This window comes from Zootoca vivipara, chromosome 11 (assembly GCF_963506605.1).
Source record: "Zootoca vivipara chromosome 11, rZooViv1.1, whole genome shotgun sequence".
Taxonomy (NCBI): domain Eukaryota; kingdom Metazoa; phylum Chordata; class Lepidosauria; order Squamata; family Lacertidae; genus Zootoca; species Zootoca vivipara.
The window spans coordinates 30,505,566-30,520,448 of record NC_083286.1 but is presented as its reverse complement, the minus strand read 5'-3'; the positions used below and the strand labels follow the sequence as shown (position 1 = coordinate 30,520,448).

Sequence of the window (14,883 nt, the reverse complement as noted above, 5' to 3'; positions counted from 1 at the left end):
GTAAGAATCTGGTCTCCAAGAACCCGCACATTTCCACTAAGTCAGGCATCCCCAAACTGCGGCCCTCCAGACGTTTTGGCCTACAACTCCCATGATCCCTAGCTAACAGGACCAGTGGTCAGGGACGATGGGAATTGTAGTCCAAAACATCTGGAGGGCCAAAGTTTGGGGTGCCTGCACTAAGTAATTGTTTGTCAAAGCATTACATGCCAGCCAGGTCTATGAATGAAACACTTGAGTACTTTACACAAATACCTTGCCTACCTATAAAAAGCTGGTCAGGTTTATAATTACTAGCAGAATGAGATGTACAAGAGATGTTTAAATCAGTTTTACTACCATTCAGCATTTTTCTGTAAAGTTCCTTTTGTAGTTCTTAATCACAATGCTTTGGTGTTTTCATACCTGCAGTCCTTTAAATGCACCCTGCTAATGGGACTGAATTCCAATTTTTGATGGTAGACATTCATCTTTCTCTTCTCTCTCTCTCTCTCTCTCTTTTAAGTACAAGTGGTGGCACTACTGATATGGCTCCCTTTAGGTCAGGATGTGACTCTGTTATGGTCAATGAGCCACCAGTTGGACTCATTCTTTTAACTACTCTACACCAGCATAATCACCTTTGAGGTACAACTCTTCTCAAATGGTGCAATGTTACGAGTCCCTGACCATTCCAGGCCAAGTCACAACAGGCTAGAGCTGTCCAACAAGGGACAGGTGTCTCCATCATGCCTTGTGAACCTCTTGGGGGCATGTGGATGATAAGTTTTATGCCACAAGGCAATTCTCCTGTTTCTATGTGCTATGTCTATGTGAGCACACACAAAGAGAACCAAGGCTAGTATAATGAATTAAGCTTAAGGTCCAACAAAGGCAGTACAATGAAGAGACAGCCAGCTTAGAAGGTGAGCCTGGCATTTGGGGAATACTGCCTTTTTGGTTAGGCAGAAGTATCTAAGGCAAATTGTCTAGAAGTTCCCGTTTTCAAGTTTACACTACTAGAGGGAACTGTTAAGATTATTGTGAATTGCTGTTTCTCATGCTACAGTAAGAAATCCTTCCACCTTATCTATATGAATGCCCAGTTCAGCTCCTGAAACAAAAATAAGCAAAATGCTAGAAAAGTCAGTTTTATGAATAACCACTGTTTCTACCTTTCCAATTGAACATTGTCAACCAACATAGAATATACAGACAAGTAAATGAAAAGCTTTAGCTGGAGTTTTTTCCCCTGGGTTAGCAAAGTTTCTTAACATAGTCCCAACAGCTACTGTGGCAGCTGAATACTTAAACGACGGGCCATAGCAATTACTGCACAAGTGTGATACAGTGATCCATGGTGCTGTCATGAGCCAACTCTGCATATTGCACTTGTACCATATTTTGGGTGGTAATAGTCTGATGACGGCAGCTACTTCTATACAGTATTATATGTGCCATAGCAAAAAGGTGGCCACAACAGAACAACGTATGCTGGCACCATCTAGAATCTGTATCCATTATAACAACAGCGAGGCAGGGCAGGTGACTCACTGAAAATTAGAAAATCTGCTACAGTTCGGTACCCTCAATATGCTGTTGGACTCCTAACTCCCATAGTCCCTGATCTCTGGCCATGCTGTTAGGGCTGACAGGAGATGGAGTCTAATAATATCTGGAGAGCATCTCACTGGCTACTCCTGAACTACAGTACTTTCATTGACGTTGCAGCTATGATTACTTATAATTAAAGGCATTGACGAATCTTTTCACAGCATAACCCTTACTAATTCTCCCAAGCTTGCCTGTCCTGCAGTACACATTCATAGGGAAATTTCAATATTTTCACCTTTTGTGATCTATTAACTATATACACATAGTGAAATAAGTTTAGGAGACTTTGATTAGTGTCAACCTTTCTTGTGAATCCAATGAAATCTGTCTTAATTTCAGAACAGTAAAACCCAAATGGATCTAAGTGGATAAATATTAGCACCAATACGTCCAAGGAGTCATATGGCCATTTATTATTTTTTAAAAGACTATTAAGACTGAAACAATATATTTACTTTTACAATATGAAAATTCTTTAGGACTTCCTGACACATTACATTATAGGATACAGTGCCTCACATATGCTGTGGAAGCCTCAGCATATTATACCACTTTGCATAGTTCTAATACATGAATGTGCAGGAGTGAGGTACACATAGTCTCGCAGTCTTACGACTTACTGCTCTTCCATTATAACCACTAAAAGATGCGTTTCAAGTATGTGAGTGCTCAAAGAGTGAAATGCTTTTAAAGTCTGACAACTGCACACTCCTGAACATTCATACATTAAGTAACCAAGTGACACAATATTGCAATACAATACCCTTACTGTAATATGTAAACAAGTCCTTTAGCACAAATGCTTGCTGAGTCCATGCATTTTATTTACAATAAACTCTTTTGAAACAGCTTCCTTTACTGTAATATACAGTATTTCTTTGTCCTGTTGGATTACTTTGCTCTTCAGTAGAAAAACCACCCATGTTTTTTGCCAACAGGATAACTTCTCCAACCCCCTTATATGGCTCAGTTGAACGTTCCATCTTCTATGCAGTGACTATTAACCCTAGTACCTTAACACCACTAAGATCAGCCAATCAATGACTGAATAACACAGTGTTTTCAGGGCAGCACGAAGTTCACCAAAACAGAAGGTACTTCTGACATATTTCAAAGCAGTCCAAAAACAATTCAGCAGTTACCTACAACTTTAGGTAACAAAGTTACAAACTCATTTGCAATTTCCAACATTACCCAACAATTGCCTGGAACATGGAGAAAGCATTTATGAAAAAGACTTTGCCGTGTTATTTCTTCCATTTTTTCTTCAGTCTCCTTTGGGCACATGGGTTTCCTAGCTTTGAACTTGTTAGGTCATGCCACTGTTAGGTATTGATGATAGAACAGCCCAAAAAGGCTTGTGGAAAAGAGACAAGCAGCAATCCACCAAGTGAGAAAGGACAGAAGTCCTCTGAATAGGAGTGGAGTGAAAATGTTCTTCAGGCTAGCCAGTGCCATTGTTAGCTGTATTACAGTTACCTTCACCTTTCCATCATCAGATGAAGATTCAGAGTTTACTGAATTGCTCTCCACTGGTAAATCTGAAGTAGCTTCTGGATAAATACCCCAGGAATAGTTACCTACAGGAGGAAAATAAGACAGATGTTAAGGGTTATAGTCTCTCGGATCATTTTTAATTATTATGTCCATATGACTAGTGCTCACGCTGCAAAGAGCTGAACCACTTTCTAGGAGGTAATAAAATGGAAGCCGCCTGAATCCCAAGATGCACAATGCAACTTTGCTCAGTACAAACTCAGCATTTCTTTTTCGTGCTCTCAGCAACAGATGAAGCAGGAATTTGCACTTCTCCCCTGCAGCCAAATGTGCAAGCTCCAAAATCACAAGCTATACTTGCTTCTTGTTTTTACTGTGCAAAGCATGAGCTTGGAGATATAAAATTAAGCTTAGGACAGCATGCACCGATTCAGAAATTAAGAATACATGAAGGGGAAAACTTCTGCACCAGCTGCCCATCTAATATGAAGCCACGTTCAAGGTCCTTGAATTAATTCATAAAACTCTGAACAACTTAGGTCCAAGGTACCTCAAGGGAACTGCCTAAACCCTTATATCCCAGCTCAATCACTGAGATCCTCTGCAGGAATGTCGTTGGTTGTTCCTTGAGCTGAAAAGGCTCATTTGACAACAAGAAGAAACCAAGCCTTTAGTGTCATCAACTCATTATTGTGCAACACTCTGCCAATAGAGGCACCTTCTGTTTCAACTTTTAAGTGCCTGCTGAAAACCTTTCTATTCAGGAAATTAAGAATTCCACAATAGTTAACTGATTTCTGATTTTAACTTTTTAGTACAGTTTTTACTGTATGGATTTATATACTATTATTATAAACCACTCTGATATCTTTTATGAATAGTGACGTAAATGTATTTTTTTTATAAATAACAGAGAGAAGACTAATAAAGAAATGCTACTTCAGTGCTTCTCTGTCCTACAATTTTACAAGTAATGACCAAAACATCTGCTCACCTTATTCCCAACTCTAGTTCCCAATGAACATTATTTTGTATTGAATGAACTTTGTGTCTCTAAGAACTGATTTATACATTCTAGCAAGAACAGCACTTATTGGTGGGAGGCAGTGGGAGTGTAATATGTTATGCCCAACAAGCGTATTTTGAATTTCATGGACAGAAAGCACAAATACATGTGTGCCCTTCACAAAAATATAACTATTCTACAGTTTTATGCAAAACCACTGATACATTCAGTTCTTCAGCTGTTTTTGAGCAAGAACTGCCCTAATTGCCAGCTGTCTTATATATGCACATCTTGCCAGTCATTCCTGGATTTGCAACAGAGATAAGAAGCATGCTTGTCATGCAGTTGTGCCTCAATATCTTGGCTTGCCATTTCTTCCCAGAATACTTAACAAAATAATACCATTTTAGAAAACAGCATTACTTGGCAGGTTCTTTTCTTTATTGGATACATCTTACCTAAAGTTTTCAGCAGCAGAGTCATGTGAAGCAGCATAACCAGAGGCGCCACATACTGAAGTGCAATTATACAAAGGTAATAAAACACTCTGGCCACCTAAGTTAACAAAAATATTGAATAACTCAGTGCACAAGCTAATGCAGTATGACTATCACATAGCAAGCAATAAAGCACAGTTGTTGGTATTATCAAATAGTTTAAAGGTAAAGGTACCCCTGACCATTAGGTCAGGGCGCGGATGACTCTGGGGTTGGGGTGCTCATCTCGCTCTATAGGCTGCGGGAGCCGGCGTTTGTCTGCAGACAGGTTTTCCAGGTAATGTGGCCAGCATGACTAAGCCGCTTCTGGCGAACCAGAGCAGCACACGGAAACGCCATTTACCTTCCTGCCGGAGCGGTACCTATTTATCTACTTGCACTTGACGTGCTTTCGAACTGCTAGGTGGGCAAGAGCTGGGACTGAGCAACAGAAGCTCACCCCATTGCAGGGATTCGAACTGCCGACCTTCTGATAGGCAAGCCCTAGGCTCTGTGGTTTAGACCACAGCGCCACCCGCGTCCCTAGCAAATAGTTTAGAAGCAGTTTATTTTGTACAATTTATCTATCACTTAACAGAAAAGCCTTCTGAACAGTTTACAAGAAAGAATGCAGGAATAAAATCAGAAGCTGAACTCTAAAGCATACATAGTATCAGAATAGAGTGAAAATCACAACACTGAACAGAACAATCTGAAAACCCATGCAATTTTAATAGTGATCCCTTTGAAATCTGTTTGCTATTTCTGTCCTAAACACTCCCTAAAAGCAAGTATATAGTTTACATTATGTACTTGTCTGGTTAAAGTAGTATTACCCCTTGAAAATCAAAGGGACTCCCACTACCATAGCACTAAACTATTTCTCCAAGGCAAAAAACATAGATCTATTGATTGCAACTTTCATTGTCCTTTTGCCTTCAATCAAAACAGACGTTTTCATTGATAACCACTGTTTCCCTCCTACAATGTCATGAATTGCTCTATCCCCTAACCATTAGAATTGCAGTACGTAATATCCTTCAGAACTAATGAAAAGTAAGTGATTATTTCCAGAAAATATTAGGTTTAAATGTCCCTAAAGTCACAGTACCATGATTCTAGAGAACATTTCAGGTTGACTATAAATACAAGATGGGACAGTACTGTACTCATGAATTTAAATATATCTAATATATAATGAGTCTAAATATATCATTAGTTACTTCATTTGTTTTATACACACTATTATTCTTTCAGGCAGGCTTACCATTTTCTGTAGTTCAACTGTACTTATTCTGCCAACTTCCTTTTTCATTTGATCCACACATTTCTGTGCTAAATTAAGATAGGCTTGGAGATGACTACGCATCATGGCTAACCTCAAAGCACACAGGAGAATTATAATCCACAACCTGAGAGTATCAAAAGTTGCTTCTGACATTCTGTAGAATAGAGAAAAAGTAATGCAGTGATTTTCCAAAGGACGTCCTACACTGTACTAAGCACATTTTGTACAAGATTGTTGGAGTGCTGAAAGAAAAAATTCCACTACAGAGTGAAACCATTCAAATATCAATGGCATATTCAGAGATGCTGATAGTCACAAGCCTTTAGGAACGGGAGTGCAGAAAAATCTCTTATTACTACTACTTCAGTTAGCATTCCTATCTCAGAGCTTTTTAGATACTGGGTGCAATATGTTCTCAAGTAAATAAATGAGTCTTGACCCATTTGTCTTTCTTTTCCCTTGTCAAAGAGAAGGGCAAAAATATGTTCAGTGTATTTTTACAGGCAATGGGAAGCAACAGAAGAGAATTAATACTGACTTTTTAATTTATGCAGTTTACTGGACAGGGTATTTGGTCTTTTTACTGCTTTGGGCTTTGTATTGCAGTCTCATTCTCATTCTGTCTTACGCGACAGTTCTATTAAATGTCAAGCAATTACAAGAAATCTTCCAAATTGTTCTGTATTCTGTTCATGCTAAAAAAAATCCTATCATAGCCCAGAACTCATTTCCTTGTTACAGAGAGTTAGACAAGCTAGAAGATGGCGCCATTTATGCTTACAAGCAAGTTCTGAAGTTATTATTAAACACTTCCTCCCCACCTCCCAGTGACAGTTATGAAATTAAATATAAACATTTTTATGAAGTGGCAAAGCAAGATTTGCTTGAAGGAGCCAGGAGGACAGGCACCAAATATAGAACCTTGCCATCTGTATTTACCAAAGAATTCATAGCAGATGTGTAAGAGCATTGCATATTAAAATATAACAATTTTTGTGCATGCAGTGGTTATAGCTAACTTTCAGAAGCTTCTCCCCAATGCCTAAAGATCAATAGATCCTTTGCATTACAGTTTCTCGGTGATTTACATAACCAGCTGCCTCCTTTGCAGTTATAGCCAAATAGGGAATATAGTGGTATTAATAGTTGAGATCTCTGTAGACCAAAGAATAGGTTCTGTTGATAACATTAACCAGTGCCTTTTCTCGATTCCAGTGGGCACCTTTCTCTATGTTACTACCATCAAAGTTAAACCATTAGAAGAGAATGAATAACAGGCTACCATAATATATGTTATATTCCTTGGTACTAAATAAAAGAACAAAATTCCGAGGATTAAAGCGGGGGCAATTGTTAAGTTGTCCTCTTTCCACTCAATATAGCAATAATGGTTTAGAAAGTAAAAAAGATAAAAGTAAAGGACCCCTGGACAGTTAAGTCCAGTCGAATTTGACTATGGAGTGTGGCACTTATCTCTGCTTTCAGGCCAAGGCAGCCGGCATTTGTCTGCAGACAGCTTTTCCAGGTCATGTGGCCAGTATTACTAAACGGCTTCTGGACACCGTGACAAGTGCCAGAGCACATGGAAATGCTGTTTACCTTCATGCCGCAGTGGCACCTATTTACCTACTCGTGCTGGTATGCTTTCAAACTGCTAGGTTGGCAGGAGCTGTAACAAAGCAATGGGAGCTCACCTCGTCGCAGATATTTGAACTGCCGACCTTACGATCAGCAAGCCCAAGAGGGTCAGTGGTTTAGACCACAGCATCACCCACGTCCCTCTACAAAGTGGTACATGCACGGTAAGATTTTACAAGGTAGATTTTCAAAAGCAACTTACAAAGGCACATTCTCTTTTCCCAATGGGGGATTCATTATATAGTCCTTAGTAATGGGTTTTACCCACAATAAGACCATCAGGAGGGGTGCCAGGAAGTTTATATGCAGCAGAGTTCTGAAAGTTAAATAGAGAAACAAAATTAATGAACCGTAATAACTGCGTTTTCAAACTGCTATGTTGAAAATAAAGTAAAATACATATAATCTAGCTCATAATCCTTCTGATACATTTGTTTTATCTGCTAGGACGGTGGTTTTCAAAAAGTCACTGAAAATGCTGGATCTCCTGTATTTAATCCTGGGTGAGGTTATTGGTTTGTTTTTGTTTTTGTATTTATTATGTGTGTGTTTTTTTGGGGGGGGATCTTGTATTTTTATGTTGTGAACCGCCCTGAGATTTACAGATGGAGGGCAGTATATAAATTTAATAAAGCATCATCATTTCTTCAGGAAGAAGACACATAATGGCTCTAGCTTGTTTGCCACTACCAAATTTTCAATTTAGATTATATTGTAAAATTCACTATACAGTTGCACACAGTGCAACAGTAAAGCTCAAAGTGTCTGAACATGAGTTAGCTATGTGCCCAGGAATGCCCCACACTCTCTGGCAGGCTCATTGGGCTTTGGGGTTCCCGAACAGATATTTCAGACTATTACATTGACAGTCAAGCTAAATGTAGGGAATGCCAATGAATGCACAGCTTCACCCCTAATCCATACACCAAACCTGATTCACAAATTTATTAATGAACCGAAATATAATACAGTTACTGTTATTCTAAAGTAGCATATTTGTTGATTAGACAGTAGAGAAGGAAACTTTGAAACAGATAAACTGTTTAGTTAGCAATCAACATCTCTGCAATTTAAAAGCACTGAGGCAATGCAGGTAGAAAGAGGTAGCTGGTATGAAACTAATGGGTTTCTGCATGTGAACAGGGCCCAACAGAAGGCAGCAGATCAAGTATAATTTATGGGCATCATCTTTCTATGAGCATATCCAATGATCAAGTTGTCTGAGGATCCTTCACAGTGGCATAATGTCCCTAAACTACTTCCCAGGCTGACCCGCCATGCAACCTATCTCTGGGTTAGCCACAGGACTAAATGTCTGTTAATCCTCTTATAGGGGTTTCCAACAGTGCTTCTCCATCATTCGCAGCTTGTTCAGAATGCAGCAGCAAGGTTGCTTACAGGCACAGGCAACCATGATGTTATTATTCCTGTCCAGCATTCTTGAACATTCCTGGGGTCTCAGATATCACACACAATTTGGAGCTGCCACCGCTGTGCCTTAAGACAGCATGGGCCACTTCACCTGCACTATGCCAGGTTCCACACTGAATAAATGTGCTCTATTCAGATATTCAATTGTGCCGGGTATTCACCTTTAAGACTTCTGAACAGAAGTCTCATTTTCCTCCTCTCCTCACCTCTGCCTTTTCTTCTTTTAACATGTTTAATAGATGGTTTAGCCATATTTTCATTATGGAAATAGGAAGTTGCCTTATACAGAGTCAGATTATTGGTCCATTAGATCCGTACTTTCTACACCAACTAATAGCGGCTCTTCAGAGTTTCAAAAAGAAATCTTTTCAAGCTCTGCATGGAGATGCATGAGACTGAATCAGAAACCTTCTACATGCAGAACCATTGCTACAACCTTCCTTGACTTTTATTGTACCCTGAAAACTGGTTATGAATTGGCATTTTAGCTGAGGAAAAAGAAAAAGTGATGCCCAAATATTACTACTGGCAGATTTAAGCAAAATTCTACATGACGTGGCTTACTGGGTGATTTTTTCAGTTGATAAACTCAAAGCATCCAGATGCATCTGAGCCAATCTCAATCCAGGGAATGTCAAAAAAGCACCAATAAACGAACAAAGGATAGCCAAGACGAATTTGAAGGTTATTTTAGAAACAGGACCCCTAAGAAAAAAGGGGAAAAGGGAAACAATAGTCAACTTATCCAACATTCTAAGGACATGGTATATATTTTGCTCTTACATACCTCATGATGACAAAGGAAAACAAAAAAGCAAACAAAAGCCATATTTCCCTTCCAACTTATTACTGAAAATCAGAAATATTAAACCAATCTACTCTTGCAGGATGCATAATAGATATCTGAGCTATCAAGTCATTTATGCAAAAGTTCCTTTAGTACTTGCTGCCCAATAATGGGTTGTTCATTGGTTTTTTACAGGAGAGGAATAGCAGGTGCATGTGTGCACCTCTGTGGGTCAACATCAATGTATCAGTAGTAGGGAACCTCTAGCCCATGGGTCAAATTAGGTCTGCCATATCTTCCTATTTGTTCTGCCAGACCATTTTGACCAAACCATACCTACACACAACCTCATAACACATCCTCATATGAGATACAGGTAAAGATGCAACTGTGCTAAAAGTAGGTTTGCCTCAACAATCAACCAGTTGTCAGGGCTTGCAGAGTGCTGTATATAGTGTTTTGCAAGCCCCATTGTAGATAAAATAGGTCGACTGACATTCAATGATTGATGGGTATTTGGGGTGGGGAACATAAGGCGCTAGCCTGTCCACCAGATCCAGTTGCCTACTCTTGCTATATATTAATTGAAAACTATTTCTCCATCTGTGGATACTTATATAGGCAACATGATGAATCACAACCAGAAGAGAGAGGTAACAGGAGCAAGTTTGGGGAAAACCCCAGGTTTACAAAGTACCCAAAAAATCTGTGTGCACCTGGGCAGGGGAAGAACATCAAAAACATGATTGGTGAGGACTGAGCATCGTCAATGGGAACTGAGTGGAATGGAAGAGGGGGTGGAACGGAATAATGTATCCTATAAGAGGGCAAGGCTTGCATTCCGAATAGGAACTCTCTACAATGCAATATTTTTGTTGAAGGTCCCACTTGTGTGTTTCATACATAAGAGAGAGAGAGCTCAGTTGGTAGAGCATAGGACTCTTAATCTCAGGGTTGTGGGCAAAAGTTGACTGCATAGCAGGGGGTTGGACTAACTGGACTTGTGGTCCTTTCCAACTCATCATTTCTATGATTATTTTATGTGTATAATCTCTCACACACCCTTCAAATCATGATACTGATCCTGCAGCCTACCACAGGATGGAGAACAATAACCTTTTGCCAACTGTCACACTTTACTGCTAGCGACTTTTAAAGAATCTGTTACATCTGTGGATGAACAAATTGGAGGTTTCACCTGATGATTATCAGAATTTAATTTCTGATCATTGCAGAGGTCAAAATTAGTTAGATATTACTTTGTTTAGGGAAGCTTTTAATGTTTGACAGACTATTGTATTTTAATATTTTGTTGGAAGCCGCCCAGAGTGACTGGGGAAACCCAGCCAGATGGGCGGGGTATAAATATTATTATTATTATTATTAGCTCAATGGCCAGCCGACAAGACTCAAGAAAAAGACAGAGTTCCAATACAATAAGAAATTTAAGTGATTGCAGCTGGTTATGCAACTAAACTCAATAATTAAAAAGAGGACAGGAGCCCTGTTCTCACTTGCATTTCATCACCTTTCCTCTAAAAGTGTGGAGTTGCAAATTATGACCTCCCATTTCAAAAACATTTGTTTCATAAGATTTTGCAGTTTCTACAAATTCAAAAGGAGTAACTGAAAAACAGAAAGTGTGGTCCGGTACATCGGGAATGTGGAATTCAGGAATATGAGGTCCTACCGCAACAGGACCCATATCATGAAAGTCCACTGGAACCTTTACTTTCTGTCAAGAGTAGCTCCCATGTGCTGTATTAGAAGCTGTACCCAACAGTTTCAGAAGCAGTTTGAGGTATACAAAGAATTACTGTCATGAACAGAATGTGAAAGGCCTTGTTGGGTTTGAAACCCTTGTCCTGTGTGCTCCTGTGAATTAAAGAACCTTAATACAAACAAAATTCAACTAAAAGGAGAGCATGGATAACATTTCAATGGGTTGCATTCAATTAGCCTTTACCCAGAGTAGACCCATTGAAATGAATGTGCTAAATTAATCATAGCCATTAATTTCAGGGGGTCCTTTCTAAGTAAAATTTAGTTGAATAGAACCCAGTAATAACAATACACATCTCTACATAGTTGTTCATTATACTTACTGGGATTCCAAGCCTTGCTTTTCAAAAAACTGCACAGCACTTTCTGAAAAATTTGAGAAGCCTGCATGTGGAAAATTTTGCACAAGGTGAAACGCAGAATCTCAAAACACTAGCAACACAAAACATTTTAGAGGTAATTTTCAAATGTTAGCCAGTTTTTTCTTCATTCACCAGTCAGAATGCTCTAATTCAATTATGAACAGGCAAGGCCTTGGAAAATATCTCAGAGCTATTTGTATGTTCTCTTAAGGGTGAACAGACTGTCTTCTTTTTAAGAGTGCAATCCATATCCACCTGAAGTCAACAGTGTTGATCTTAATGGGCCTAAATTACAACCTAAGAGCATAACCAATTTCTAGAAGAGGTACTTCAGGCAACTGCAGTAAGAGCTGAAGAAATGAAAACAAGCTAAGGTTAGAAGTAGGCAAAACAGTCGTAAATATTTTGAGAAAGAATCTGTTTGTAAAACACACACTGGGCTGAACTTTCTCAGAGCTTTTGGCTCCTCAAAGATCAGTATATGGTGTGCTGTGATGTGAAGGTGCAGAGCAGAAAAAAAGTTAGTGCTGAAAATTTTGTGGAAACACTTTCTATGAGAGATTTTGTACACAGAAGGTAAAGGTACCCCTGACCATTAGGTCCAGTCGCAGACAACTCAGGGGTTACAGCATTCATCTCACTCTATAGGCCGAGGGAGCCAGCCTTTACCTGCAGAGCCGCTTCTGGAGAACCAGAGCAGCACAAGTATTTCCACCTGATTTTATCCCCCCTTCCTCCTGTTCCACATCCTACCCCATTTGGCAGGGCCCAGGGGTGGGTTGGGGGCTTGGGGATTGCCAGATCAAAAAGTTGTCTTCTACTGGTCTCCTTGACAAAGACCTTTCAATTCCAGCATGCATTTAAAAGAAGTTGTATTATGCCCACTTTCCCTGTGTTTATTATTGTTTTAAACACCAAATTATTTGATCGGTGATTTGTTTTATGGACTGCTCTGTAAATTGTTTTGTGACCTGTGATGAACAGCAGTCTATAAATTTTGAAAATAGATAAATATTGTATAAACATTTCTCTAGATCCAACTCTGGATATTAATGTTGCCCAAACACAACGTTTTAAGGTCTTACCTGATTCGAGTCCAAATTCTAGATAATTGTCTGTTACTATCAGAATGGTCATGGCTTTGACAAAGAAAAAGAAGCCAAAGGTTACGCAGACGGATCGCTCACCTCCCTCTTCTACTTTGAAGTAGTGTGTAGTTAATGAAAACAATATTTTGCTACATAAGAATAGTTAAGGAAAAAATAGTTTTGCACAATCCGTAGATTAGCCAAAAATTATTTTAGGATGAAAATTATATGGAGAAAGTATAGCTGAATGGATTTGTTTAAACACAGTGCTGCCAATGCATACTAAACTTACTACGTATATAGTGCATCTAGCTGCTCAGATCCTGGTTTGTATCTAATTGTATATTTCTCTCTGCTGATGGAAGGCTGCTTAATTCAGCAGACGTTTCCATGGCGGAAAGCTTTGTGTGGGGAGGGGAATCCCTTGCGTGACTCCCAGTTTTCCTAAGGGTCTCCAAACTCCCCAGAGTAGATTGGGTGGTGCAGAGGGCATAAATTAAAACCAACTTCCCCCCTTACCACTAATGGAAGCCACTTTCGAAACAACAAGACTCCCATCACCAGAGAGACACAATTAGATACAACTTCCAGTTTATCTATTAAAGAGATTTATTTAAAGAGAGCTAGCACCAATGATTTATTCAGAAATGAAGTATAAAAGGAGTTGATCTTAACAAAGTTTGATTTCTCCCAAGTTACATCCAAAACCAACAATTCTGTAGAAACCAAACAAGCTTTTTGTACAGTTGAATATTAATTTCACTTATTTTAAAGGAAGCTGAAATTAATTTGAGATATTAGGATATTAAAGCTTACAGTCTTTCTGATCAGAAACTCCAGAATTTAACAAATTTTATGCAGAAGCTGCCTCTTTCCACCTGGTCTAGGGCGGGGCCTGGAAGGCCTCATAAAGGACTGCTGCCGCTGCTCTGCTGCTGGTGCTGCCCAGGACTCTCTCCTGCTGTGAGTGCCCACAGGCCCTGTCCCTGCCTCCTTCCACCTGGTCTAGGGCGGGGCCTGGAAGGCCTCATAAAGGACTGCTGCCGCTGCTCTGCTGCTGGTGCTGCCCAGGACTCTCTCCTGCTGTGAGTGCCCACAGGCCCTGTCCCTGCCTCCTTCCACCTGGTCTAGGGCGGGGCCTGGAAGGCCTCATAAAGGACTGCTGCCGCCGCTCTGCTGCTGGTGCTGCCCAGGGGAACTTGAAACAGCACAGAGTCCTTTTTAAAATGCTTTTTAAAGAATTTTTAATGTTTTTATCTTCTTTGGGGTGGTAGGTGGGAGGGATTTTTAGTTGGGTGTGGGAATCTGTTAAATTTTAGTGTATTTGTAATTTTTATTGTTTTTGGTTTTATTGTTTTATTGTGTTTGGGGTGGTAGGTGGGAGGGATTTTTAGTTGGGGGTGGGAATCTGTTAAATTTTAGTGTATTTGTAATTTTTATTGTTTTTGGTTTTATTGTTTTATTGTCTTTTTTGTGTTCTTCTTTTGTTGAGTTCTTTGCTGTTTTTTACAGAGGTTTTATTTTGTTTTTAAGGGGAGGGGTCAGGGCTGCCCGGGAGGGGGTCCCAGCAAGCAAAATGGCTGGGGCAGATTCCACAGGGGGGTGTGCACTGGAACAACCGATCTCAGTGGTCACGGGTAGGAGGAGGAGTTACGCTAAGACCAGACCATGTCATTACCGAGGAGGCAGACTTAGTCGTTGTCTGAGGACTATCCCTGCCTCCAGGTCTGGTCCTGACCGGACGGATATTGGAATCAGCAAGGGATACCCACATGACCTGAAGGTGCTGCTGTGCAATGCCAGGTCGATGATGAATAAGACCACCGCCATTCACGACCTGATTGTGGATGGAGGATTTGACCTGGCATGTGTGACAGAGACCTGGTTGGAGGAAGCCGATGGGCCCGTTCTTGGCGCTGCTTGCCCACCAGGTTT

General features: G+C 40.0%; 1 protein-coding gene across 2 annotated transcripts in view; it reads right to left on the bottom strand.

Annotated features, from left to right (window-relative positions):
• Positions 1-1,982: 1,982 nt before the first annotated feature.
• The window catches only part of TMEM161B (transmembrane protein 161B), a 28,717-nt gene continuing 15,816 nt past the window's right edge, over positions 1,983-14,883 (bottom strand). For both annotated transcript variants that reach the window (XM_035099832.2, XM_035099831.2), the window contains 7 exons: positions 12,946-13,097; positions 11,822-11,882; positions 9,494-9,634; positions 7,701-7,814; positions 5,840-6,014; positions 4,555-4,651; positions 1,983-3,173 (listed from right to left, as the gene is read on the bottom strand). In XM_035099832.2, coding sequence (XP_034955723.1) covers positions 2,908-3,173; positions 4,555-4,651; positions 5,840-6,014; positions 7,701-7,814; positions 9,494-9,634; positions 11,822-11,882; positions 12,946-13,097 — 1,006 coding nt within the window. In that variant the 3' untranslated portion in view covers positions 1,983-2,907. The remainder of the gene's footprint in view (positions 3,174-4,554; positions 4,652-5,839; positions 6,015-7,700; positions 7,815-9,493; positions 9,635-11,821; positions 11,883-12,945; positions 13,098-14,883) is intronic.